At 40.9% G+C, this 26,132-nt stretch overlaps 1 protein-coding gene across 1 annotated transcript in view; it reads left to right on the top strand.

The window, feature by feature from the left end:
- The window catches only part of grin2aa (glutamate receptor, ionotropic, N-methyl D-aspartate 2A, a), a 101,531-nt gene extending 96,342 nt beyond the window's left edge, over positions 1-5,189 (top strand). Inside the window, exons 15-16 of the mRNA XM_026355852.1 lie at positions 2,812-3,544; positions 3,575-5,189. Of these exons, the coding sequence (XP_026211637.1) occupies positions 2,812-3,544; positions 3,575-4,776 (1,935 nt within the window). The 3' untranslated portion in view covers positions 4,777-5,189. The remainder of the gene's footprint in view (positions 1-2,811; positions 3,545-3,574) is intronic.
- Positions 5,190-26,132: the final 20,943 nt, after the last annotated feature.

Here is a 26,132-nt window from a genome sequence, read left to right as displayed (position 1 = left end):
TTGAATTTGGTCCTAACAGTCAACTGGTGTGCCTGAGTATGTTGCAGTGCAAGTACCTGGTCCTGAGGTGGCCTGAATGGATTAACAGTGGTTGTGTTCAGGGCTATAAAGTACAGTAAGCACTGCAACTGTATGGTGAGCTAATGTTATTAGGGTTAGGAAGTCCTGTCAAGTTTTCTATTAGGATAAAGGAGCAGAGCAGGCATGAACAGGCGTGTACTGAAAGAGACCTACTGCTGAAGTAAGAAACTCAGTTAAACAAGGGGAAAGGAGAGAGAGCTGCATAAAGCAAGATGAGAGGGAAGGATGGGGATGGCAATGGGAGGGGGGAATCACGAGGCAGCCCTGAATAGCAACAAAAATAGATACTAATTGCAGCATGTTTTTGGGTGAAATCATGGCAACCTACGTTAAATCAATCTATTCTCTCCCTCATTCTGTTAAAAGGTCAGCATTCTCCCTTGTTATGTGTAAGAACAGAAGACAGACATTCATCCCTAAACCCACTGCAGTGTCTCTGCACTATTTTAAACTGTGTCTCTTTTTGCAAACTTAACTGAAGGGGTGGGGAAGAGAGAATAACTTTGAGAAGCTAGTGAGGATCCTGAAAACACATTTCAAAGGCATTCTCCAGAGTTATTTAGAGCAAACGTCATTCTTAATGGCTTAATATCAAGTTGATATCAAGTTGTAATTCTAAAAACTCTTTGAGAGTGAGACTCCGTTCTTGTAAAAACATCAACATCAGTTTTAGAGTGTCCTACTGAAAATGTTCATATAAGATCAACTATTCTGAATTAGGAGTGTCACAGACTGTAGGAGGTTAATGTGTTAATAAAATCAAATACCACACAATTTATATCTAATGTTCCTCTGCAATATACTCTATATATAGATTTAGGTAAATGTATTGTTAACACGATTCATTTTTAAAACTACTGCAAACACAGTGAGGAGCTACACTACATCATGACTATATTCAATTAAATTCTATTTGTAATGCACTAAATCACAACAGAAGTCATCTCAAGGCAATTAACCCTAACCCTAACTAAGAGATGGTCCAGAGTCACCTGATCCATCTCTAACTATAAGCTTTATAAAAAGGTAAGTTTTAAGTCTAGTCTTAAATGTAGAGACGGTTTATGCTTCCTGAACTGGGAGCTGGTTTCAAAGGAGAGGAGCTTGATAGCTAAAGGCTCTGCCTCTCTACATTTGAAAACTCTAGGAACCACAAGTAAACCTGCACTCTGAGAACAGAGGGTTCTGCTGGGAACTATGAGGTCTTTAAGATAAGATGGAGCCTGATTATTAAGTGATTTATATGTGAGGAGAAGAATTTTAAACTCAGTTCTGGATTTTACAGGGAGCCAATGGAGAGAAGCTAACATAGGAGAACTATGATCTCTTGCGAATTCCAGTCAGAACTCTGCAGTATTTTGGATTAACTGGGGACCTAAGGCGTTACTGGGACATTGTTTTAATAGTAAATTACAATAGTCCAGTCTGGAAGTAACAAATACTTGGACTAGTTTTTCAGCATCACTTTGAGATGCTCTTCAATTTACTAATTGAGTGCTCCTAAATTTACTAATATTCCTCAGGAGGAAGAAGGCTGTTAGAGATTTATTGTATATGATGTAAAGGAGATATCCTGGTCGAAGAACTCAGATTCCTAACCGTATTACATTGAGGCAAGTTTGATAAATTGAGTGAAAGGAATTGGCCCAACCTCGGTACCCTGTGGAACTCCATAACTAACTTTTGTGTGCATGGAAGACTCATCATTAACACGCATACTGGAATCTGATAGATATGATTTAAACCAGCATACTGTTAACCCTAATAACTGTCTTTCTTGGCTAGGCAAGATTATTCTAAATTAGAGAAACACCAGCTTCTGTGATCTCTGCTTTAAGCTATGGATTGATGAACTGTACAATGGAGCTAGCTTCCTCTGATTAACTACCTTCTTTTTCAGAGGGGCAATAGTATTGAGTATTGTTTGGAGTGAGGCTAGAGTGAGAAAGATAGTTGATTTATGCTGGAATAAAGTTAAGTTGACTGCCCTCGTCTGTGTTGGTACACCTGAAATAAAAGATGGAATCAGTTCCTTAATTTTGTCAATAACGTTCAGATAAACATCTACTGTAGTAAAGAAAATTCTTAGGTTAAGTAAAACTCAGTACAGTAAATTCAAATGTTAATTAAAACTGTGAGTGGGTTTATTTACACTTTGAGCAAAGCCAATGGAGTCCAATAGTAAATTAAATGCAGTGTTGAGGTAAGCAGTTCAGCTCTAAAGTCACTGCTCTGGCTCCATATTTTCCCCCCCTTTAGTAAACATATGGTGGTTGTCCTTAGAGTTACAAATGGACACTGGTTGTTTTTTTACCATACCACCCTTATCATACAAGATTAACAAAATAAATAAAACTGATTGCTGTCTTTACTGAGGGGCACAATTTTTTCTTATGAACTGAACAAGAATATGTCAGAGAGAGTGATAGCCTAATTCAGTTTGGTTCCAAGGTTGGAATAATGATGATGAAATGCTGCGTTGATTCAGTGTATTATTATTTCACTGCCAATTTAATTAATTTCAGTTAAACATACAGAATACAAATATGTTTGACTACAGTGGTAAAGTAATCATTCTGTTTATCTCTCTCCATCTCTTTGTCAATCCCCCATGTTCTATTTTCCCTTGCTCGTTTTATTTTACCTCTTCCTCAAATTTTCTCCTGTTATACTTTTTCATTTGTTATTTGTCTTTCTGTGCTCTCCTCCATTTCATTTTTGTTCATGCAGGGAATCTGGAGTTGCATCCATGGAGTCCACATTGACATGAAGAAAAAGACAGATCTAGACTTCAGCCCTCAGGACAAAATGCTTAAGCTCATTAAGTCAGCCAAACAGATGACCAACATGTCTAACCTGGGTGGCTCCCACATGAACTCACCCAAACGTGAATTCATGCACTCAGCTGGCCCCATGATCATGGACATGATGGCAGAGAAGGGAAACTTTATATATGCTGACAACCGAAGCTATGCTCCCAAAGATATGATCTACGGGGACACTGGTGACTTGCAGTCTTATCTTGCTAACCGCCACAAAGACCACCTTAACAATTACATCTTCCAGGGAGGCCAGCATCCTCTGACTCTGAATGATGCCAATCCTAACACAGTTGAGGTGGCAGTAAGTGCTGATTCAGTCCAGACCAACGCCAAGCCACCTCGAACCCTGTGGAAGAAGTCGGTGGACACGCTCCGTTCGGTGCCACCTGGACCCCCTCCAATGCCTGACATGCTGATGCCAGATCCACGAATGTCAATGAAGACACAGCGTTACCTTCCTGAGGACGCAGCCCACTCTGACATCTCTGACTGTTCCAGCAGGGCAGCCTCCTACAAGGACCCAGAAAACAACAAGCACCTGAAGCCCAAGGACAACTTAAAAAAAAGATCGGTGACGTCAAAATACCCAAGGGACTGCAGTGAGGTAGAGCTGTCCTACTTAAAGACTAAGCAGGTCAGCAGTGGAACCAACCAAACTGGGAGAGGAGGAGGAGAGAAAATCTACACTATCGACTCAGACCGAGAACTGAGTCTGCACTCAGACCCCGTTCACTACCGCGAGAGTCGCGGCCTTGCTGCTGACGATTTGGATTACCCCGAGATCTATTCTGACCACAGCGACAACTATAGGAAGTGTGAGCAGCCCATCATTCAACTGAACTCCTCGCCTTTACATCATACCGACTCAGATCTTCTACCAGACCCAAGTTACTCTAAACATTATAACCTGAAAGACAAAAACCTATCTCTTTCCCCACATGAATCTATTGATCGCTATAAACAGACACACTGCCGTTCCTGCTTGTCTAAAGTGACTGCTAGCTACCCACCAGCAGGGCCGTACACAACTTCTGGCTCTGCCGCAGCTTCGGCCACACGCTCACCTTACAATCGGTGTGAGGCATGCCTCCACACAGCTAACCTGTATGACATTAGTGAGGACCAGCTTCTCACAGACACCTTGGTGAGTCCCACCATGCACCACCAACAGCAGCAGCAGGAACCAGACGAAATGTTTGGTCTGTATTGGCCACAGACGGACGGCCCACATGTTCAAAAGCGAAATCGCTTGAGGCTGAGTCGACAGCACTCCTTTGACAACATCATGCTAGAAAAGCCCAAGGATGTGGACCTGGGCCGACCAGCACGCAGCGTCAGCCTAAAGGAGAAGGATCGCTTCCTGGACTCCACATCTGACTCGCACTATGCGAACCTCTTCGGCATGCGTCCCTACTCTGGCAGACTGTTTGGGACTGGATCCAAGTCAATGCAGTTTAACCACAATCTCGAGGAAAGCAAGAGGAGCAAGTCCCTGTACCCAGCCCATGGCTCAGATAACCCTTTCCTCAGCCACTCGCTGAGAGATGACACCAGCAGCAGACTGGTCCATGGGCGTAGCTCCTCTGATATTTACAAACAGCTGGCGGTGGCCTCACCTGCTGCAGTCCTTGGAGCTGCCCCCATCAAAACACGCAATGATGCGAACAATCTCCGCTCTTCAGTTAAATCCACCACTTCATACTGCTCACGGGACGGGCGAATAGTTAATGACATGTACAATAAAGAGCATGTGATGCCTTACTCAGCCAATAAGACTAGTGCATACCCAGCCCCACGTGGCGTCCTAAACTCGGCCCAGTTTAGCAATAGACGGGTTTATAAAAAAATCCCCAGTCTGGAGTCTGATGTTTAGTTACTATAAGAAAAGATGTGTTCTCTCCTCCTTACTCCTCTCTGGGTTTGTACTATAATTTATCAACTATGTTATACACTATGGGATGCCATAGCCACACTACATTTTTCTTCTTCTCTTTAACATTGTAATCCAATGGTATGATAGTACTATTAGTACTCTCTTTGCAGATATCACCATTGCTGTTCATTCTCTGCCATGTGAGTTGGCACCATGGCAGGCACTTTGCGATAAGGTATCTGGATGTAAAGGTTATGGGAATCATTAACCCTCAAAGTTCTGAAAAAAGGGTAGGAAATAGCATATTCCCATTAGTGGGACAGAGAAGGCCCAAGTTGCAGTAATGGAGGACTCCTTTGAGACTTGTTCTGGACAGTGCCAGTTGATTTGTGATTGAAATGTGCAAGGATGTGGTGAGGAGGATGGGATAAATTATATGAGAGGGGAATTATAGGGAGGTGGGGGGAGAGGTAACCTCTCTTTCAACCCTACCTCCTCCTCCACTTTTTCCTCTCCACCTCCACTGTCAAGCTTGGGGCTCACTAGTTGAGGAGAAGAGGCCTGACAGGTAGACCAGATGGGCACGTTTGATGTCACAGCCAGACATGGAGGCGTCCCAGGAGGGCACGGGCGTCACAGTGAGCTGGTCCAACGGTCTGCTGCTCGTTATTCTGACAAATATGGCCACTGAGACACCTGGCAGTGCAAGAAGAGACGGAGAGAAAGGAGATGATTGGTTAAATGGCACAGTTCTGAGTTCATCCAGTTGTTTTTGGCAGTTAGGTATGCTCGGTCAGAATTTGGTTTATTTGTTAAACCAATGGTAAGAGACATGAGACGTTGAGAATAATGTAGGTGCTATCAATGAATAATGTTTACAGGCTGACAAAATGACTGATAGAAAAGAACAGACAAGCAGGGAAACTTGAGGCAATTGATGGGCATTTCATTTGTGGCACTGCACATTTAAAAATATTTGCAAAATATTGCTTTTTTATTCTATGAAACTATAGGATTTATTAGGGATTCTGGCATCTGGATCCCCTATGTAGAATTTTAGTGTTTGCTTATTTGGTAGCACAATAGCCAGTTTAGTTTTAACACCTCTCTCCCACATTTGCTTTTGAGAAATGCATACCCTTCTGAAAACACCAAGAGTAATATATAATTTTGCATGTCTTAATTTTTCTTTCTGTGTCAGAGAAGATAAAATACACTCAGGCACATACTTTACAGTTTTTGAAAATGGACTGTCTCTCTAGATATGGTGGATGGATATTTGTATAATCAAAACCTTCATCCTTGACCTCTGTGCTTAGTAAAATAGTGTCATGCTGTGGCTCCTGCTGCAAAAGACCAAGAGAAATGTGGAAGGGAAGAGAGCAAAGGAGATAACAAGGGAGAAAAGGATGAAATGACAAATATGTTGACCACCACCTTGTCTGAACTGAGAAGGGAGTGCACACCTATGTTTTTGTTTTTTGATCTGCCACTGAGAAACAGGGTATTAACTATGAAAACCACTGATGAGTCCTTCCTTCTTCCCTTCCTTGTTCAACATGACACATCGGCAAAGTTGTTTTTTTACCATGTCATTTTATTTTAGGGTTTTTGTAAATGTAACTTTGGTTGTGCTTTACATTAACCATTACGGTCTAAATGGGGATTGTGTTGAAATTATTGATCATCAATTACTGGTGATCTACAATTAACTAGGGCTCTTGAGAATCTGAGAACTACTTCAGATTCATTTTTGGTTCAAGTACATGGGGAATTTTGGGTGGAGATGTGAATTGGAGAGGGTGGGACGAGATGGGACCAAGAGGGCTCCACTGCAATGTGATCATCAAGGCTCCATCTTAGAGTGAAGTAAATAGTGTGTGTGCATGGCAGAACTTGGGTAAGCTTCACGTCTTAAGAACATCTGGTTATTTATGCTATAATTTTTTTTTTGACTTTTATTTTTGATAACACTACGAAACACAGAATTGCACATGCTTCCTTGTACACGCGTGCCCACATAATACTATTTTGTAGCATACTGTCAACTTGTACAGTTCAAAGAAAAATATGTAACCATTTTAACTGATTTGCTTGTTAAATTGGATTCACAAAGCCAAATTGTATGAAATAAAATACCTCAGGATGATTCTGTGCGTTTTGGGGGAGCTTCAACCGTAGCAACAGAACATGATGCGGCGATGCGAGTTTTTTGTAGAAAAATAATAGAAAACAAACAAAAAAAAAACAAAAAACACAATTTATTACAGCTGCAAAGCGGAGTCAAACTTTTCTCCTTTTGATGTTTACCAGTCCAAGGTCTTCCAGTTCAGCTCTCTGCCCAAGCTCACGCAACCCAGGAGAGAAGAGGAAGAGAAGATGGAAAGGAGGGATGGCAGTAGAGTGCTCAGATCGTTTTGCTCAGTGAGGGGTGTGCTGCATGTAGCTCCACCTCATCAAACTGAGCATCCTTAACAGAATGGAGGATGTTAAATAAGCATCCAAAATCCACACTTATATGGAATATTGAGACAGGAATCTCTGTTTTCTCTCCACGGTTTTAAAGGCAGTGAAATGCATTAGCCACTGTGTTTCAATTGAAGCTCTACATTTAACAACCACAGTCATATCGCCCTTTTGTACTCTTGGAATACTGCAGCGAACCTCTCCTTGCTTCAGCTTACCCAATGCTGACTGACGAGCAACATTTGTCCTTTTTTGCATCTTATCTGCATATTTATTATTATCATATTTATCTCCACATGCTGCTTGCGTGAGCTGACGAGGGAACAATATGCACATGTAAAAGTATCAAACAGCACCCTCACGTTTTATGAACTTTTATGACAATTTGTTCTATTTGTTTTCCTTTTACAGAACTGTCATGTAAACTATTGCCATTTTATGTTCAAACATACACACACGCACACACACTCACACACACACACACCCTTGTGATGACAACCCTGCTCTTTTTAATGGCAAAAATGTATTTTAATTACATTTAATGATAAATAATGAGGTGATGGCATGCAACCCCAGATGTAACAATTTCAATGTTTTTTGTTTCCTTAAATTTTCTGTTTGTTCTTTCTGTTATGATGTTATGATCACTAATGCGTTGTAACCAGGTGTGAGTATATACATATTTGAGAGAAAAAAATTATCTATGTTTAACATGATGAAGATGCTGCTGCTGTTTTGGGGGAGAAGGCGAGAACCTGCCCCTTAGTGTACCTTCCATATTGGCTGACAGGTCATTATCAGACCACGTTTTGCCGGGTGGGGGTCGCAGGTCAGGACTTGGCTTGGTGTGGCGGGACATCCTTGCTCTTCCTCCAATGGCAGGTGAGAATTACTGAATCACCAGCTCTGCTTCTCTCTTTCCCCCTTCATGTATAGTCAGGACTTCAACTGTAAAGAAGATAAAAGAAAAAAAAAGGCAACCCTCTTTGAGTCTGCTATCCCTCCAAAGATACAAGACCTCTTTATTTATGGTTTGCTGTAAGAATAGAGCTTTTTTTTTTTAAACTAATACTTCCTCAAAGACTTTTAAGGAACTATTTTGAATATACTTAGAAATGACACCTGTATACATCGCTTGTAAATTCATACTGGAGTACATCATCATGGAGAATTATAAATGATAAAGAGTAAAAACAATATTTTTTGTGTGAATTTCACAGGAGCTCTTCTGTACAGTGGCACTGTTTCTCTATCTCTCTCTCTTTCTATCTCTCTCTCTGTAGAGTGACTAGAATAAAACTTCACCATTCACAAGGTTTGTTGTCCTGTCAAAATTCACAAAATGCACACCAGGCTCCGTACCTCACCATTCATGAATCTAACCAGTCTGATGAACCAGCCTGATTAATTAGCCAACATTGGGCTGATCTTTGGCATTTTTAATTATTCCACATCGGTAGATGTCTCTGCTCATGCTGGCCGATTAATACAAAGTGTCTGCAGACACAGCAGCAGCTACACTGGGAGCATTTTACACATACACGCACCTGTAAATTACTTTGTGTGAATTTACTAAATTATTTGGGACTCACGTGGATGCGTTTTATTTGCAGTGAGCGAGATTAGCTGATCTAAAAATACAGTCTGCAACCTCTCTTCTCTGTGTCAGCGTGACTGAGGGCAGAGCTCAGCTCCTCGACACAGAGCAGACAGCCGGCAGGAGAACAGAGGGAGCACAGGTGACATGACACATTACTAGTTTCTCATTATACATGTTAAAAGCGAGCAAAGCTCATCACAGCATGTTAAACAGACAGACTCTCAGAAAAGCAAACATCCCACATCTCTTAAAGGTTCTGGGAGTCCCCCACATGTTAAGTAGTGGCTCCCTGACACCTACAAACTATATGAAATCACCTGTGTATCAGATCTTTCCTTGTAGTAGAAGCGCTAGTGACAGTACAGAATGAAAGTCATCTGCATTTCAGAAACTTTTTTGCATTTTAAAATACTAAATATTTTCTAAATACATTAAATGCTCAATTACGTTCTGCATTTTCATCTCTAATTTGTAGTTACAAAATTGTTGCATGTTATCTGACACAAATCATCACTACATTACTGCAGATCTGACAGCAAAAGAGATTTTTAATCAAGGAGCTGTGAAATTATGAAACCACTGACCACACACTTACTGTAGGGTCCCACAGTAAAGAGGACAGTCCACTGTATTATAACATTGGTTGGTTATTCTTACAAACTAGGTTTCTAGCATGCTTGGTAATGACTCACAATTCACTGACAACTGTCAATATGTTTGTGTGAGTGTGAGAGAGTAAATATTGAGTGAATTCTGTGACGTGCTGCTCTGAACTGAGGTGAAATGGTCATAAAATTCATTAATGGATTAATTTAAAGATTGTGCAACTATTGTGTTTAGTTAACAGCATTTGATGAACCAACCCACCCCTCTAATTACCACCACTGGTCTGAGCGAAAGAAAACTACTACCCAACAATGTTAAAAAAAAACAAAGAAACAAAATGACTTAATTTACTAATAATTCAAATATTGACTCAACTCTACAGGATGCTGCACTAAACAAAGTCGTCTTTAACTTCTCTGTTGTATTTCTGATTTTAAAACACAGCCACAACACTACGTGGCGATAAATGTTTTATAATGATTTCTATCAACTTGTTGTTGACATTGTTGAGTTTTGCATATTTGACTTTCTGTGTATGTGTGTTTGTATCCAACAGAGCATCAAGACACCAGACACATTTACCATCAGCCACATTCCTTCTTTCCTTTACGTCGCCATATCTCCCTCTACAGTATAGATCCATATGTTCCATTTCTACTTTTCACCTTCCACGTACCATTTTGATCCATTACCCTTCCTATTGCTGCTGTTCGACTTACTACTTTCTCTTTTTGCACATTTCTCATTTCAGCTCCGTCTTAAATACACTCAGGGTTTGATCAGTGCTCTGTCATTCATGTGTGGGTTTTACAATCTAATCCTTTACCAAAGCCTAATTTTAAAATAATACCGTCCCATTGGCTAAATGTGTGCAAGAACATCACTCCAAGCAAAACATGGTTGCATCTCTCTCAATGTCTAAATGAGGACTACAGGAGTGTCTGCACTGAGTCTACAAGGATTCAAACAATATCAATTTGAAAATGATTATCAGTGCAGGCACAGCTTAAAAACAGCATGCTCGACTCTTACGTTAGTAAAATGCAACTCTCTCACTTTCTGTAAAACCAAACAAACCCCGCCAATCAAAAGTCTTATTTTCCGAAATGAACAAGGACTCCTCTGGCGGAAGGAGATATACTGTAAATAACTAGGTTAAAAAAACAAAAATTAAATGGTTAAGTTTAGATAAAGATTTCTTTCTCTTCTTTTTCTGTCCAATAGGTTTGGCCACTAATCTCTCATTAAATGTATTGATTTTGGTGAAGGTATCCAAGACGTGAGGTTCTGTTTAATTTGAGATATTACAAGTGGGGCTCCTAAGTACACTGAGTGCAGAGGAGCCCCGGAGCCAGCAAACTTAGAAAATGACTACACGACATGACACACAATGCTCTTGCAGAATCTCTCCCTTTAGCCATTCACTTTTCATTAAACACACTGTAAAAAAACATATTGAGGGACATTTATTGTGCTAGAACAAGCAGACACACCAGGTCACGCATCTCAACAGAATAAAATGCCTGGTCAAATGTACTGTAGACACCCGCTATACCACAACTCTGACAATCCACGTCCTGCTCAAAGGCAGTGTTACAACATCTAAATGATAAAGAGCCAAAATCATCACGTTGTAGTCGTCTTGTCTTCATCCTAAACTACTTCTAGCCATCAATTCCTCACTTTTTCATGTGGCTTAAAATAGCACAGAGACCGACTAGAGCTCACTCATCATTCTCGCTGGGGTTCCAGTTCAATTACCTAGCCATCCTGTGAGGAGTGTGGACACTTCATTAGATTTAGTTTCTCAATTGAGGTTGTCTACATACGTGTGAGAGACAACCTGAGAGAGCGCTCAGAGGAGGGGCAATAATTGAAACGGGGGTGTCATTCATCAGATCACACAGAGGCAACAACAATGTGGTCCAAACATAGTCGTGTAGAGAAAATCTGTGTGTGTGTGATAGAGAGAGAGCGTGAGCGGTTGTGTCAGCCAACTCGACACAGACACTGTTGCAGATCATTCCTCTTCAGCGGAGGGACAGATGGAAGAAAGAAGAGCGGCAAACGTGCACTCGTTTATTCTGTCATTTTCCATTCTGCCCTTTGGTCCTCAGAAAATCACCTCCTATTTGATTCTGGGAGACAAACAATTGGCTCGGTCAGCTCCCCCCCTCGGCCCTCACTCTTTGTGTGCATGTGTGTGTCTTAGTCCACAAGTGTTTGCCCATAGATTTTTCTATCAAAAGCTTCCCTGCACCACATATATCCACCCGGTGGGAATCTTTAAACCTATCTACTTCAAACACACACACAACCCAGCCAACTAAACTTATAATTATTCTCAACTCCTTTAGAGGAAAGAAGAAATAGGTCTGATTATTAGGGCGAGAAAAGGATCAAAGTACTGCGGTTTAGCTCTTTTTACCTTCCTCTCAATGGTCTACTCACACAAAAGACCCTCGTCTTAAGAAGAGCCTTTGAAGACTGAACGCCATCACGCTTCCTTTTAAATGAGATATTACTGGTTAGTTCACCGTTTGTGCTAAAAAAGCAGATGAAGTTATTCACAATGGGCTCTAAATTCAGCAATTAGCAATTTAAGGATATTACACTATTTTAATAGACGTGCATCTTCATGGCCAAAGATAGTAGCAAAAGATGATTTTACTTGTAGTGAAATATTTACTTTATACATTAAAGTGTGACAGAAATATGAATACAACTTGAATTTAAATAATGAATTATTATTTATAATGATAATGACCGCCTGTGCCATCCTTGCCAAGCTCTCTGGCCCCACTAATGCCATGCAGCTGGGATGATGGGGGTTTTAGAGGATACTGTTTTTGTGTGTGAGCAGTCCCACTGCTTCGATAGAGCCACTCAAGATGATGCAATGTGTGATGTACATTACCTGATGCCATGTACATTACTCACTGACATCAATTGTTCCCAAAGCATCGAACCAAGAAGGAAATAAAACTAAATTAAGTCAGATACTGTTGAGTGATTGTAGTCCTTTTCTCTCAGTTGGCTGCAACTACTGACAACGGTTTTAACGGTTTCAACAAGAAAATGAGGCAAAAGAATCCCAAACCAGTACAACACTAGATATACTGTGACTTTAGTTGTAGTACATCGACTAAGCCCCCTGCTGTTCCTAAAAGCTGTCTTTAAAAATTTCAGTTGCCGTTTTGTCTTTGTGCAGCAAGGTGAAAATATTTTCCTTAAAAAGTAATTTACTCGTGCTAATCTGATCTGAACTGTAGGGGTATTTTCTGGGGCGGTTGGAATGAATTATGAAACAAGGACGATGTTGACACTGAATATTGTACACTCAATTTTTAAACATACTGTTTATATAATATCCCACATGCTGCACACTTATTTCCTGCAGGAAAATCACAAATTTATAGAATAAGACAGTATGGCTTTCCTCCACACTAGTCAATTATGTAAATATTTTCTTCTACTCTGTGCCAATAGTTTCTTTAGCTTAAAGCTACACACACTTGTTAACCACAAACAACTTATGGCAGCCTACAGGGAGCAGTAGTCATATTCACATTAACTGTACAAATGCAATAGAAAAGAGGATTTGAAAATCTCTCCACTCAAGTGTCAGGGGTGTTTCATGGCTGTTCATTTTAGTTTCACAGAAATTTAATGAGCCTGTGGAGGTCTAACCCTTAGCCCCTGTTAATATTGACCCAGGCTCACGGCCACTCCCTGCAGCTTTTTGATTTCCACATTAGTGCTCCAAACTGACAGCAGTCTGGGACGCTGCCAAACTCCGACTTCGATGCACACTGAAGCTCAGCTTTCTTAGATAATTCATTTTCAGAACTGCTTGTGTTGGGATTGCCAAGCTTTCAGACAAAAAAATGCATATATAAATCTTACATCAGTATGTTACAGCTACATTTAAGAATGCTCATCAACCTCAGTGCAAGGTAAAAATCAATACGTGTACTGTAATCATTTGACTTTAAAATAAGCTGGAAAGAAGCTGTGCCCTCCTGTGGCAAACCTTGTCCATCCACAATTTCGTACAAAGACAATGATGAAGTTTGATGCCTGAAACAGTAAAGACTGATGGTGACAGGACATGAAAGACAGATGGAAGAAAGTATGGAAAGAAAGATGGATGAATGGACGTGGGGATAAAAGGTTTTGCATTGTTTAGGTTAATGGATTTGTGATGCCACTCACTGAAGATTGATGGCAGCTTGTTTTGATGTCTCCTAATGGAGGAAGGAAGGCAGATAGAAGGGACAGGAGGAGGAGAGAAGGACCAGAGAAAAGAGAAATTAGAAAATAGGGCGTCATTTGAAAACTCTAGAACAAATAATTACCACATAGCTACTGTAAATGTGCAAACATTGGGTGAAAACCATGGAATTACTGTACTGATGCCCAACATTCATGTTTAATAATGTTAATGCAGTATTTAACATAAATACTGGCAATCAATACAGTACAAACATCCCTCAATGAGATCAGAAGAGGGACAACAAGAGAATGCAGGGGAGGCAGAAAACAGAGAGTTGGAAATAAAGGGCGGAGAAGAGCGATGCCCAGAGACAGGGTGAGAAGATTTAAGCTGCACCTCCCCTCTCTGATTGTGAGATCTCTGGACAAAAAGATGGATAAACTGACAGCTAATGTTACAGAAGCCTACAGCTCCACTTTGAAGCTACAGACTGAAAGACTCTCTGCGAGCCTCACGGTGAGGACATTGATGGACTGACGGACTGCATCACTGACTATATCAATTTCTGTGTGGACACCCACGTACCCACAAAAACCATTTGCTGCTTTTCAAACAACAAGCCCTGGGTCACTCAGGACATCAAAGCCACCCTGAATGACAAAAAGAAGGCATTCAGGTCAGGAGGGAACAAAGAGGGTCCCGCTGTCTGTCAGGATCAGGGAAGGGAAGGAGGCTTACAGGAGTAAACTGGAACAAATCCTTTAGCAGAACAGCAGGGAGCTGTGGAGGGGCATGAGGACCATCACTGGCTACAGGTCCAGCAACCAGGTGACTGAGGGGACTGTGAACCAGGCCAACACATTGAATAATTTCTTCAATCAAATCCAGGCTGAGCCCCCTGCAGGTCACTACAGGCTCCTCAGTCCCTCCTCCACACAACTCAGCCACCACCCACGTGTTGTCCATCTCAGCAGATGAGTTGATGACTGGCTTCACCCCACAAAGGCAGCAGGGCCAGATGTAATCAGCCCAAGGGTGATGAAAGCCTGTGCTGCTCAGTTATGAGGTGTTCTCCAACATATCTTCAATCTTAGCCTGTGTGTGGAGAGAGTTCCTCTTGGGTGGAAAAGTGGTGCTTAGTCCCTGTGTTTAGGAAGCCACATCCCAGTGTCCTCACAGACTACAGACCAGTAGCTCTGACCTCACATATAAGGTTTTTGAGAGAGTCTGGAGTCCCTTCGACCTCTGGTCAAACCCTCACTTGACCCACTCCAGCTTGCTTACCAACCTTGGGGTGGATGATGCCATCATACATCTGCTCCATCACACCTACACCACATGGACAAGCCTGGGAGTCTTGGTGAGGATCATGTTTGTTGATTTCACCAGTACATTTAACACCATCCGGCCTGCACTGCTGGGAAAGAAATAAAAAACATGCAGGTTGCCACTCCCGATTTCATGGATCACGGACTACCTTATCTGAACTGTGTCTGACACTGGTCTGTAGCACTAGTGCTCCACAGGGCACAGACTTCAGGTACAACTCAGAGTCCTGTCATCTTCAGAAGTCCTCTGATGACTCTGCAGTTGTAGGATGTATTCAGGGAGGAGACGTCACCAGGTGGACAGTTTTATGGACTGGTCATGGACTGTGTAACCTTTTATGCTGTGGTCTGCTGGGGCAGAAACATAAAGATGACAGACACTAACAGGCCAACAAACGGATCTGGAGGGCTGGCTGTGTTCTGGGGGTGGAGCTTCACAGGACATTATTTCTGCCTGTGGCCATCAAACTGTACAACTTGAACTAAACAAAACATCATCTATATCATTATTTATGTTATCATTCCACACTGGTCTATTATTATTGTTCCATTTCATCCATCTTTTGATATTCTGTGTATATAATGAGTTTTTGCATTTGTTATTTTGCATTTGTGTTGGTATAGATCTTTTCTGGTTGTGGTTCTTTCCTTCTGTCTGAATTGAGAGCAACTATAACTTAAGCAAAACCAGTTTGCCCATAGTTGGGTACTGTGCCTTGCTGTTATAAAGCTGCTGGGCTGCTGGACAAACAACATTCTTTAACCCTAAAATACAGCACATAGAAACCGACTTTAATGATGCATTTAATTCCTACACTCATTAGAGAAGAGCAAATACCTGACAACAGCCTTAAATCCCATTGCATTTGCTTAGTCTAAGCTGCAATTGCCAGCATCACTGGATGCGCTTAATGCCATGGCCTGCTCAGTAACCCAGACATCATCTCCCATCATGATATGCATCTTACACCACTAGTCTTGGTAGAAATGACCATTCTGACCTAGTGCACTTTTAAGGTGTTCTTTAAATACCATCTAATGCTCAGTAATATGGCAGAAAATGTTATCACACCAGTTTTTCTATATAAACCAATATTAATAAGTATGATATATGTCAAGTTATTATCTAACTGAAAGACCTATACTAAGGTCTGTGATTTTATTCTACATCAAATTAGTTGTTTGATTTTTAAAAGAATTCTAATCTCAAAATAAAATATGTATTCAACTAAATAAATGTTAGAAGATGTGTGAAGTGCAGCTATTTTCACATTTTCTACACATGTATTCACAGATTTTTACTTAAATTGGTTAAATACTAAAAATACTTGGAGTAATAATCCAGTACCAAATACACATGTAACAACAATTACCAAATATCTAAAGTACTTTGTTACTTGTACTAACACGCAGTATGTCAAACATGAACATATTCACAAGTTCAGCAACCGTCTTCAAATTAGGACTGTGCCATACTGGATTTTCCACAATACTTTATTGCTCCTAAAGTTAGGTACTTGCCATACTAACAATATAGTTGCATGACGACTTGTTTGCATGCACACTAACATGGGTCTCTCACATGTACCTATAAACACAATAAATAGAGAGGAAGGCCTTGTATATTAGGAGGACTGAGAATGAGTTCAATCTAAAGAACCTAATCTGTATTTTGGAAATGAAAGCAACAACAACTATGATTTGCAAGTTGTGTCAGAAACCCCTGCCAACAAAGGGTGGAAATATGAAACTGAACTAACACAATCTGTGTCTAAAAACATGTCAGATTTTATTTTCAAACCACCTAAATTGGTTCAGATTAGTCTCAGATGTCATATTGTTGACTAGCATTAGTCATTTACACTGTTAACACTAAAATGGTGAAAACAGTCATCGTTTTAAATCTAAATCGACCAGGTCTCATTTATAATAGAGTGGGGCCAAGTTTAGAAAACACAAAACCAGCATTTCTATCAAATCAACATCATCATCATCTAGTGAAGTCCTAAAGGCCGCTAAAACAACAAAAAACCTTTAACTCACCCCGAACAGTCCAGCTCCGACCTCCAGAAACAGATGAACCCTCCAAAGGCTGCTCCTGGTCCTGTGCAGCTGGGTTTTGTTGTTTTTTAATAGCTTCACTCGGTGCAATTAAAGGGTTCAATGTGTCCATGAAGATGCCAGATTAGCTCACGGACAGATCTCCTGTTGTCCTCGGAGGAGGACTGATCCTCAGGATGGCAGGAAACTGGAGCGGCTCTCACGCACACCTGTTTCTCAATCAATCTCAATGATCAGTCAATAATTAGCTGCCTTCATGTGTCCTTGTAACACACTAATCAGAAAGGGAAAGACACTCAGTATGTATTTAACTAAGCTACGCTTGAAACGAACCTTTAGTGGTGCGTAGTTGGAATAATAAACTAGCACACATTTCCTATATATAAATAAAAACAGCCTATATGTTACACAGCTTCAATAATCATTACTGTATGAATACACTATCCTCTCATCTCACTTGGCCTGTCTTTCCAAATTATCAACCCATGGGATCTTGAGTGTGAGAACAGTGTGTCCCAGCATCCTAGAACCACTCTTCTCTTAAACTGCACCAAAACCCCAACCCCAACCCTCCACAACAGGTTAAATTTACTTTGATATCACAAAGCTGCATTTCTGCTTTCCGCTTCCATCAGCAGCTATTTAACCCAGTCAACAGCCAGTCATCCTCAGCCACCTCATCTTAAGCATCCACTCAAACATGTACCTATGTGACTAACCTAATAGCTGCACTAAGCTACCCTACATACACAACAACAGACTGCACCCCACATGATCCAAGCATTCAGGTTTCTGTGATAATCTCTTAAAGCTCTCTTAAATCACTTAAAGCTTCAAACATATTAACTATTGCTCGAAACCATTTATGTGTATTAGACCCGGTCAGTAACCTTTCTTCTAACCTGCAGCCATTCATTCATAGACTCAAACCCGCTGATCTGCCATCAAAACCCATACAGACATCCTCCAGATGGACACACCTTAGAAGTGCATCTGAGTTCCTTTAAAAATAAGGAAATACGTTCATATATATATAATTATTTATTTTCTTACATTAGTCTAATCCAGGTTATGATTGGATTGTTTTACAGTCCATTCTTTTATGTTAATTATTTTTGGGGCAAACTTAAATAATGTAATTATTATTATTTAGGAATAGCTACAGCATCTCCTGCAGGACTTACCCTCCCTGCTCTTAGTTGCCCTACATATTACCTGTTTATCTCTCTCACGATCAAACAACATCCCACCTTGTTTCCTTTTTGTTGTTGTTTGTTTACCTTGGTTGTATTTGCAGAGCCTTGGTTATGTCTAAATGTGTCTCACCCTTGGGACAGGCTTCTTTTACACCCCTCCAGTTCAGCTGAACATGAAGTTCATGTTGGGTCACTATGTATTGATGTATTAAGATACTTGTAAGAAGGTCTCACTTGAGCTTAATCTTCATCTTCCACTTTATGTCAGTGGTGACCTTACATCTGATACATGCTGGTGGTAGTGATGCTCTTTATGCCATCAATGTGCTGCTCTCCATGGAGCCCTTCTGCCCTTTGACCCTAGTATACACCCGAATAATAAGAGGAAAGACAAGAGCCACACAGAAAACCATACTGTATGAGAAAGACTGCATTTTGTATTTTACGAACACACATGAGAAATACTGGACTTATTAAAAATATATCCAATAATAATTTGTATGAAATGAATTCACCGGTGCTGTATACTGTTAGTAAATGAGGTAAAGGGTTGTGTTGCGTGTTGTTAATTTGTTTAACAAATGAGTGGGATTATGAATCAGAGGTCAATTCACAGCTAATGTCTCACTTTAGAAGACAACACTTTAAATGAGCTACAGATGTATCCCCTTTAGCTGTGTGTGTGTGTATGTGTGTGTGTGTGTGTGTGTGTGTGTGTGTGTGTGTGTGTGTGTGTGTGTGTGTGTGTGTGTGTGTGTGTGTGTGTGTGTGTGTGTGTGTGGAGGATGTGGGCTTGGTAACTTTTATTAATGTACTAATTACCATCTTCCTTTGTGCACACATACATGTTTTAAACTGTGTGTATGTGCATGTGTGCCAAATGATATTGTTGTTGTACATCTGTCTAAGTGAGCCTGTCTGTGTCTATGTGTGTGTGTGTGTGTGTGTGTGTGTGTGTGTGTGTGTGTGTGTGTGTGTGTTTGCATGCAAGCATTATGCAATCTGTCTTCCTGCAGTGTGTAGCAGTAACGTCAGTAATAAAGTTAAGTGGGTCTTTGGTCCCCGTTGCCCAAAACATTTTGCGCGTGTGTGGTGTTGGCTGGTTTTTCTGGTTTCAAATAACGTTGAGACTTATTCACCACAGGGGAAATCTTGATCGAGAGAGAAACAAAAAGCTTACCTTGTCATTTGCGGCTTTATGAGAGTGGTGTGTGTGTATGTGTATGTGTGTGTTTGAATTCAGGAGCCTGCCTCAGTTTAAAATCTTTCAAACGCAACAGGTTGTGTTTGTGAGGCACAGTCTATCACTTTCGGTGTGTAATATAGTCGTTCTTTCACACACACATTCTGTCTCACACATAAATACACAGCACATGTTCCACACATTTACACTGCAGATCAAGCACTCGCTGTAGCAGACTGATTCAGTGGAGTTTATTCTAGCTGTGACACTGTGACAGACACTCTACTAAAAATTAAGCTTCTATACAACTAAACTACATTTATGATTTTATCGCTAATTGCAACCAGGTTACATTTTCCATTAAATCAAGGATGAATCCACAACACACACAGCTCCGGTCTGTGACTTAGTTCCCTCCATGTGTATAAGTGTCATTTAGTGCTGTCTCATACACTTTGTGGACGTGATGTGATTGTATTGATCTGTTCTGGTTGTGTGATTACAACCCTCTGGGTGTAATATCACTAAGAGCTTTAAAGTCATACAGATTGACTTTAACCTTCTCACCGTCACCTCCAACACAGTTACAGACCTTTTCATTTGTCATACTGCACTGCAGTCAGAGGCCTGGGATTTCATTAGCCTGTAATAACCCAATCCAAGGCTCAAATCAGGAATTATCCTTTGTGCTTTCTCCAAAAAAAACTAAAAACGTTTTTAGTCTTTATTCATTTAACCTTTAATCAGCCAGTTTAGCCTCGTTGAAACCCGAAATGTTTCTGGATACTGAGCCAAGAACGAGCATCTCTCTGTCTACCACAGCTTCTCTCCTGCATTGCAAGACTGTTCCACGTAAGGTGGAAACCACTTGTAACGGTGCGTTCAAGATTCTTTGCTTATATAACTCTGTTACTTACATAAGCTTAGAACAGATCGCCCATGGCTGCCGTTCCAACTGTTTGTTTAACAAAGTGATATCTAACTCACAAAAGTTGTAGCAAAACATAGAACCTAGCATGAACCTCAGTATGGGCCATTTGCATCTTTTCCTCTCAGTCCTTTAAAAACCCGCCTGAACATCATCTTTCTGGCAGGCTGATATTAGCCTGGGGAAGCATGTCCTGGCTGACAGTAACAGGCTTGTTCCCCACAGCAGCCACTGTTTCCACCAACAGCCGTGTGTCCTTCTTTGTGTGTCCTTGAGCAACGCGCTGAAACAGTGTTACCTGCTCCACTTTTCTGTGGGCGACAGCCTCAGCCGAATCACTAAACTTGTAAAAGGCAAAGTGAGTCCATGCTTTTAAAATCGCAGATGCATTTTTGCACATGTATTGTCAGACATAATGGATACAGTGAAGTTCTGCTCAACATAAAATAATGAAGATGAGTTTCTGTCTGCTGGGTATAAGGAGAACAGAGGGAGAAAAAACCCCCATGGGCACAAGCAACAAAACATGCACAACAGTGTGTTTGTGTGTGTGCACGCTTTCAAGGCAAATCTTCAGTGAAGCAAACTACAGTTGTACCTAGTGCACATTAAATGAAATCAAAGTGTTTTTAGGGTGGGGGCTTTTGTCTCATAACTTATCTGTCTTTTGTGTTGGAGCCCAATTTTTCACAGCTCTTGTTTTGTATCCTGAACTTAACCTATCAGTGTTGTGCATCTCCATAAGGGGCTCCATAAATCATTGCAGGTGTCTGTAATGTGCCTGCAGGTAATTAATTGCTGTGGTTTTTGAGCCAAGCTGCGCTGAGTGCATGGAGATGAGACAGGAAAAATACACCAGCTTTTTGTTGAGTCTTTTTATGTTGCCCTTCCTTGTACTTTTTCATTTCTCCCGTTTCACATTGTAAATTGAAATTTCCTCATTTCTTATCTCACAGACACAATCATGGTCATGTAATTTACTTTAGCACCAGACTTGCTAGCAATTACACATCGCTTTAGTTTGCTGAGCAGAATGGGAGAGGCTGTGCTGGTGATGGTGAGAAAAGAGTTAGGAAAAACTTATTCAAAATCCCAATGACAACTTTCATTTGTGCATTTGATTGACTCAGGTACAACACTAAAATGAAAGCTGTCCCTTCACCGTGCTTACCTTACCTAACACACTAACTGTTCAAATGGTGATGAATAATCTGGCTGGGGCTAGAAGATAAGTGTGTATTAGGCTAATCACAAAAATGAGTTAATTACATGTTGCAAAACTTGTGGCTCATATGATTTCAGGTCACTGAAACTACATGTGCCTTGTATATGTGTCTGTGTGTGTGTGTGTGTGTGTGCTGGATATGAATGGGTGCAGCTCAGGTGTGCAGCAGTGTGAGCGTTTGCGTTTGATTAAAAATATCTAGCTGAATTGCTGCATACCAGAGGGACACTGAGGCGTTAATTGGTTGTGTGTCTGTGTGTGTGTATGTGCACGTAAATGGTTTGCACAAAGGGAATCACAGTGTTTAAGTAGCACAATCAAAGAGCGCCTGCTGTGGACCAGTCTGTCTTAAAAGGATGCTGCGCATGAGCATGTTCACACTTATACATGATAGTGCAGCCACTGTTAGGTCTTAAAAACCTGTCTAATCATATTTTTACCCTAGATGATATAGAATTGGCCTCAAGTAACACTGTGAGTTACACAGTCTTTGACCAGGATATATATAATAAGATATATTATATATTTACATGTTACAAATATCTGGCACTGCCTTCTTCCACCTGAGGAATATTAGTGAAATTAGGAGCATCCTGTCTCAAGGTGATGCTGAAAAACTAGTCCATGCATTTGTTTCTTATAGATTCCATTACTTTAGTCTGCTGGGGGACCTCTACTGATACACTGAGCTCTTCTCTCCTTTCTCCTTTATCCATTCAAATGCTTCTAATTCATGTCAGTAACTTTGTGTCTTCTCTCTCCTGTAGTTGTGCCTCCTCTCTGTCTCTCTCTTCTCTGCAGGTATCCTCGGCCTCAGAGCTGTATATCTCCAGAGTGCAGTTATTGGCCCTACCGACCTGTCCGGTGTTTTTGCTGCCTGTTGTTGTTTTTTGTTGCCTGCTGTTCTTTTCTTTCTCCTCTTTCACCCTGAGCCTGGTTCTGCTGGACGTTTCTTCCTCTAAAGAGATTTTCCTCTCCACTATCTCCTCGTGCTGCTCAAGTGAGGTTGTTGAGTTGTATATAATTCTGTATACAGTTATATTTTGTAAGGTCTTAAACCTTAAGCACTGTAAAGTGCCTTTAGATGACTTCTGTTGGGATTGAATTGACTGTTCTACAAATGACGGGTTTTCTGGGAACCATGTAGTGTAGATGGGTTTCTGGAGAGGCGAGATGAGAGTTGAGGTGATCATGTGCACATGTGTGTTTGTGTGTGTGTGTCACATCCCTGCTGACTTAAGCAATTGTGATGTAGAATTATATGAGGAGACTTATTTGGGTATCTGGGACAGCCATTCACATCTCTTGCCTGCTGGCTAATACACAGACACACCACAACATAACTCTTCTTTCCTTTCATCTCATCTCCCTCCTTTTTCTTTATTCCTTATCTCGCTGTCTCTTGCTGTTCTCTCTTACCTCTGTGATGTTATAGATAAACACGGGCCATCTGGGTACAGCTAACTCTCAAGTGATACTGCCAGTCTCTCCTTCTGCCTGTTAACATTAAAAATGCATTAATTCTCACTGTTCCACAGCCTTCTGACAGCAGAGACGGTCAAATACATAAAAACCGACATGACTAATAGTCTGACAAGCTCGCAACAACACAAATCTGTTCCAAAAGTATGTGCTTTGGAAGGAAATCCGCGAGCTTTCTTTTCTTTTTCAAACAGCCATACATCTTTGAAAATTACAATGAAAAACCGAAACCCTTGAAGGCAACAGATGAAGTTTTTTTTAACACTTTCTCAGCCATTGTGATAAATGGATCCCTGGTGTTCTGTGTTTTACCAGCATCCACACAAAGGTGGAACATATTACACATGGGCAACTTGTGTAGTAACGATTCTAGTTCTACTAAATAGAGATTAATAGAAATGAAAACCTCTCCACTATCAGATGTGTGCAGGTTACCAGGAAATACAGTGGTAGAGTCACATGAGTTAGTCCTGGCCACTTTTCAGAGTGAGACAACAGTGACTATTTCAGACCTGCCTTAGGTTTGTCCTTAAAAAGCAGCTCTGCATTGAGTAGGAGTTTACTTAACCACATCTTGAGGACTCAGCGTTGGTATCAGTCTGTCTTTGTACCTTTTTCTCTACGGCTCCTATTATGTTTCACATGAATTTGGTCTTTTTTCCTTGTAGGTGATTTCATAACATTTCTCCCTTTCCACACACACACACACATACGTTGGTGTACTTCAAGTAGAGTTGTTGTTAGCCCAGATAAAAATGCTTAGCCGTGCTTGGCCGGCCCTGTTATATAACACCATCACACTGCCCTGTCTCTGGCTTGCCTCACAGTGATGGCACCCCTGGATGTGGATTTGTGCTTGTGTGTGTACAAACATGCCGCTGGGTGGGTGTGTTCGAGTGTGTATCCATGCAGTGATATCACCAGTTGTGTAACTTTCCTCTCAATGTTTTCTGCTAGCAAGTCCAAGCCATTTTCTCTGTGACCATTCTCACAGCCATCGCGTCTAATTACATGTACATGTCAGGGAAAACTGTGTGGTTGTGTGTAAATGCTTAAAATGTTTATATTTCTGCCAACCTGTGCACACAAACATTTATCCACTAACATTTAAAGTGGTTTTGTGCTACATGTCTACGACCCAGCATCAAGTGAACTATACTACTGACTAAGAAAGCATCTAATATCCACCAAACAACTTTGATCAAACACTAAATGTCTATGAAAACCAGTGTCAATGTTTTCCAAGTGACGACGAGCTCTGAGCCTGATGTGGAAAGAGGAGATGCATATACAAATTCCCTTTGAGCATCCACAGTGTCCCCTATCATGAAGCCAAGCAAATGTTTTGTAGCCAAGATTCATAAAACCCACTTCAGAGCCACTGCATCATATCAAAAATGTATGATGTTATGATGTTTCACAATAAGAACAATGCAGCTTAATTCCTAAAAACACTTTTTTGGGAGATACTTGATAAAAGAATATCGAATAAGAAGAATGAACCAGTTATGCCACGCACAATATCTACAAAACTCTTGAAAATCTGCAAGTGCGTGAACTTGGATGTGTAGAAGTATATGTGGTTATGTGTGTGTGTCTACACGTGTGTTTGGATTTTTCAAACAGGGTCCCTGCCTGCAGGATGTGTCTTAGTGCCTTAGTCTCCACTGTCGCCCACTCTCCTAAATGGATCAGGTACATGAATTCCATCTGACACACAGAAAGAGGGGAACGAACGAGCAAAACAAGTCGTGAAAGTGAAATGAGTATCATGTAGAATCTCTTTGTCTTCTTCTGTCTCTTCTTTTCAATGTAACTCTGGAAAATGATTAAAAGGGGCCAGAAAAGAGCTAGAAGTGCATCAGACGCTGTTACGGAGTGTATAGAGAAGTTAATGCAGAATAAATGGGGATCCTCTCTAATGACTGCCAATGTAGGTAGAGATGAATCTTCACCACCTCTTAAGAATCTAATTTGCTGCCTTGTCATCTTTACGGGGAATTAAAATGGACCACAATCAGATTTTTCACTGTTTAGATGGCAATGAAGAGATAAGGTCTCTGTCAAACAAGTGGAAAAATCGGATTTGAGCAGTCACTGCAAATCTCGCCAGTGAGGAGATGAGTTTCATTACAGGTTCCCTCCAGCGCTTTTACCATAGATGACACGTCCAATTCCCAACTGCCACACACTCTCTCCACCATGTGAAGACTATGAGATAAAGAGCAGAACGTTAAAGGAATCGATGAAATGACCTAGTCTATTATGTGCCAGGGAAAGTGACACTTGTGTGTTTGTGTTTAGTGGGAGAGTTTTTAGTTTTTGTCAGCGTACGAGGGATTGATAATAACATCATCACTGCAGCCATTTTCTCGCCCTGCGCCTCCACGGACTGGTGTTGCTGAGCTATCACTCCCCATCACACACACACACACACACACACACACACACACACACACACAGACACTTCCTTCCTCCCTCTTACACCTTTCCAGCTTCCACCTTCATTGAGTCTTCAGTCCTAAACCCTCAGATACATTTTCATTTGTCAAGTAATCCTGTTAGATTTAGACCTGTCATCTATTTTGTATTTAAAGCTGTAAAACAAACTATTCAGGAGGCAAAACACACACACACACACACACACACACACACACATATAGTACACACTATTGTACAGTGTTTGCATATAACAGGGGGAGACTCCAGGGAAAGGTACTGTATATAAGAAATGTTGTAAGTGTCTGTTACTCAGAAACTGCAGGTGAGATGGACTCGACTGAAGTCAGAATTTGCCTTCCCACACGGCACATAAACATCAATACACAAGTCTTATTCAGACACTGTCTATCTGAGCGTCTTCTTATTCCACAGCATCACATAATAACACTTCCCACTTGGAAGTGTATTGAGACACCAAGTAGGAAGTGTTATTTTAAGATGCTCTGCAATGTCAATTGATCGTGGGGGCGATTGAGTGTTGTAACAAGGCCGTGTTTATTTTACCTTTTCAACTTAGTCTAACCCTGAAGTTACCTTAATCCAGTTAAGTTAGTTACACACTC

This window comes from Anabas testudineus, chromosome 8, assembly GCF_900324465.2.
Source record: "Anabas testudineus chromosome 8, fAnaTes1.2, whole genome shotgun sequence".
Lineage (NCBI taxonomy): Eukaryota > Metazoa > Chordata > Actinopteri > Anabantiformes > Anabantidae > Anabas > Anabas testudineus.
Note: the sequence above shows the minus strand (reverse complement) of the source record. Positions and strands in the feature narration are given on the sequence as shown.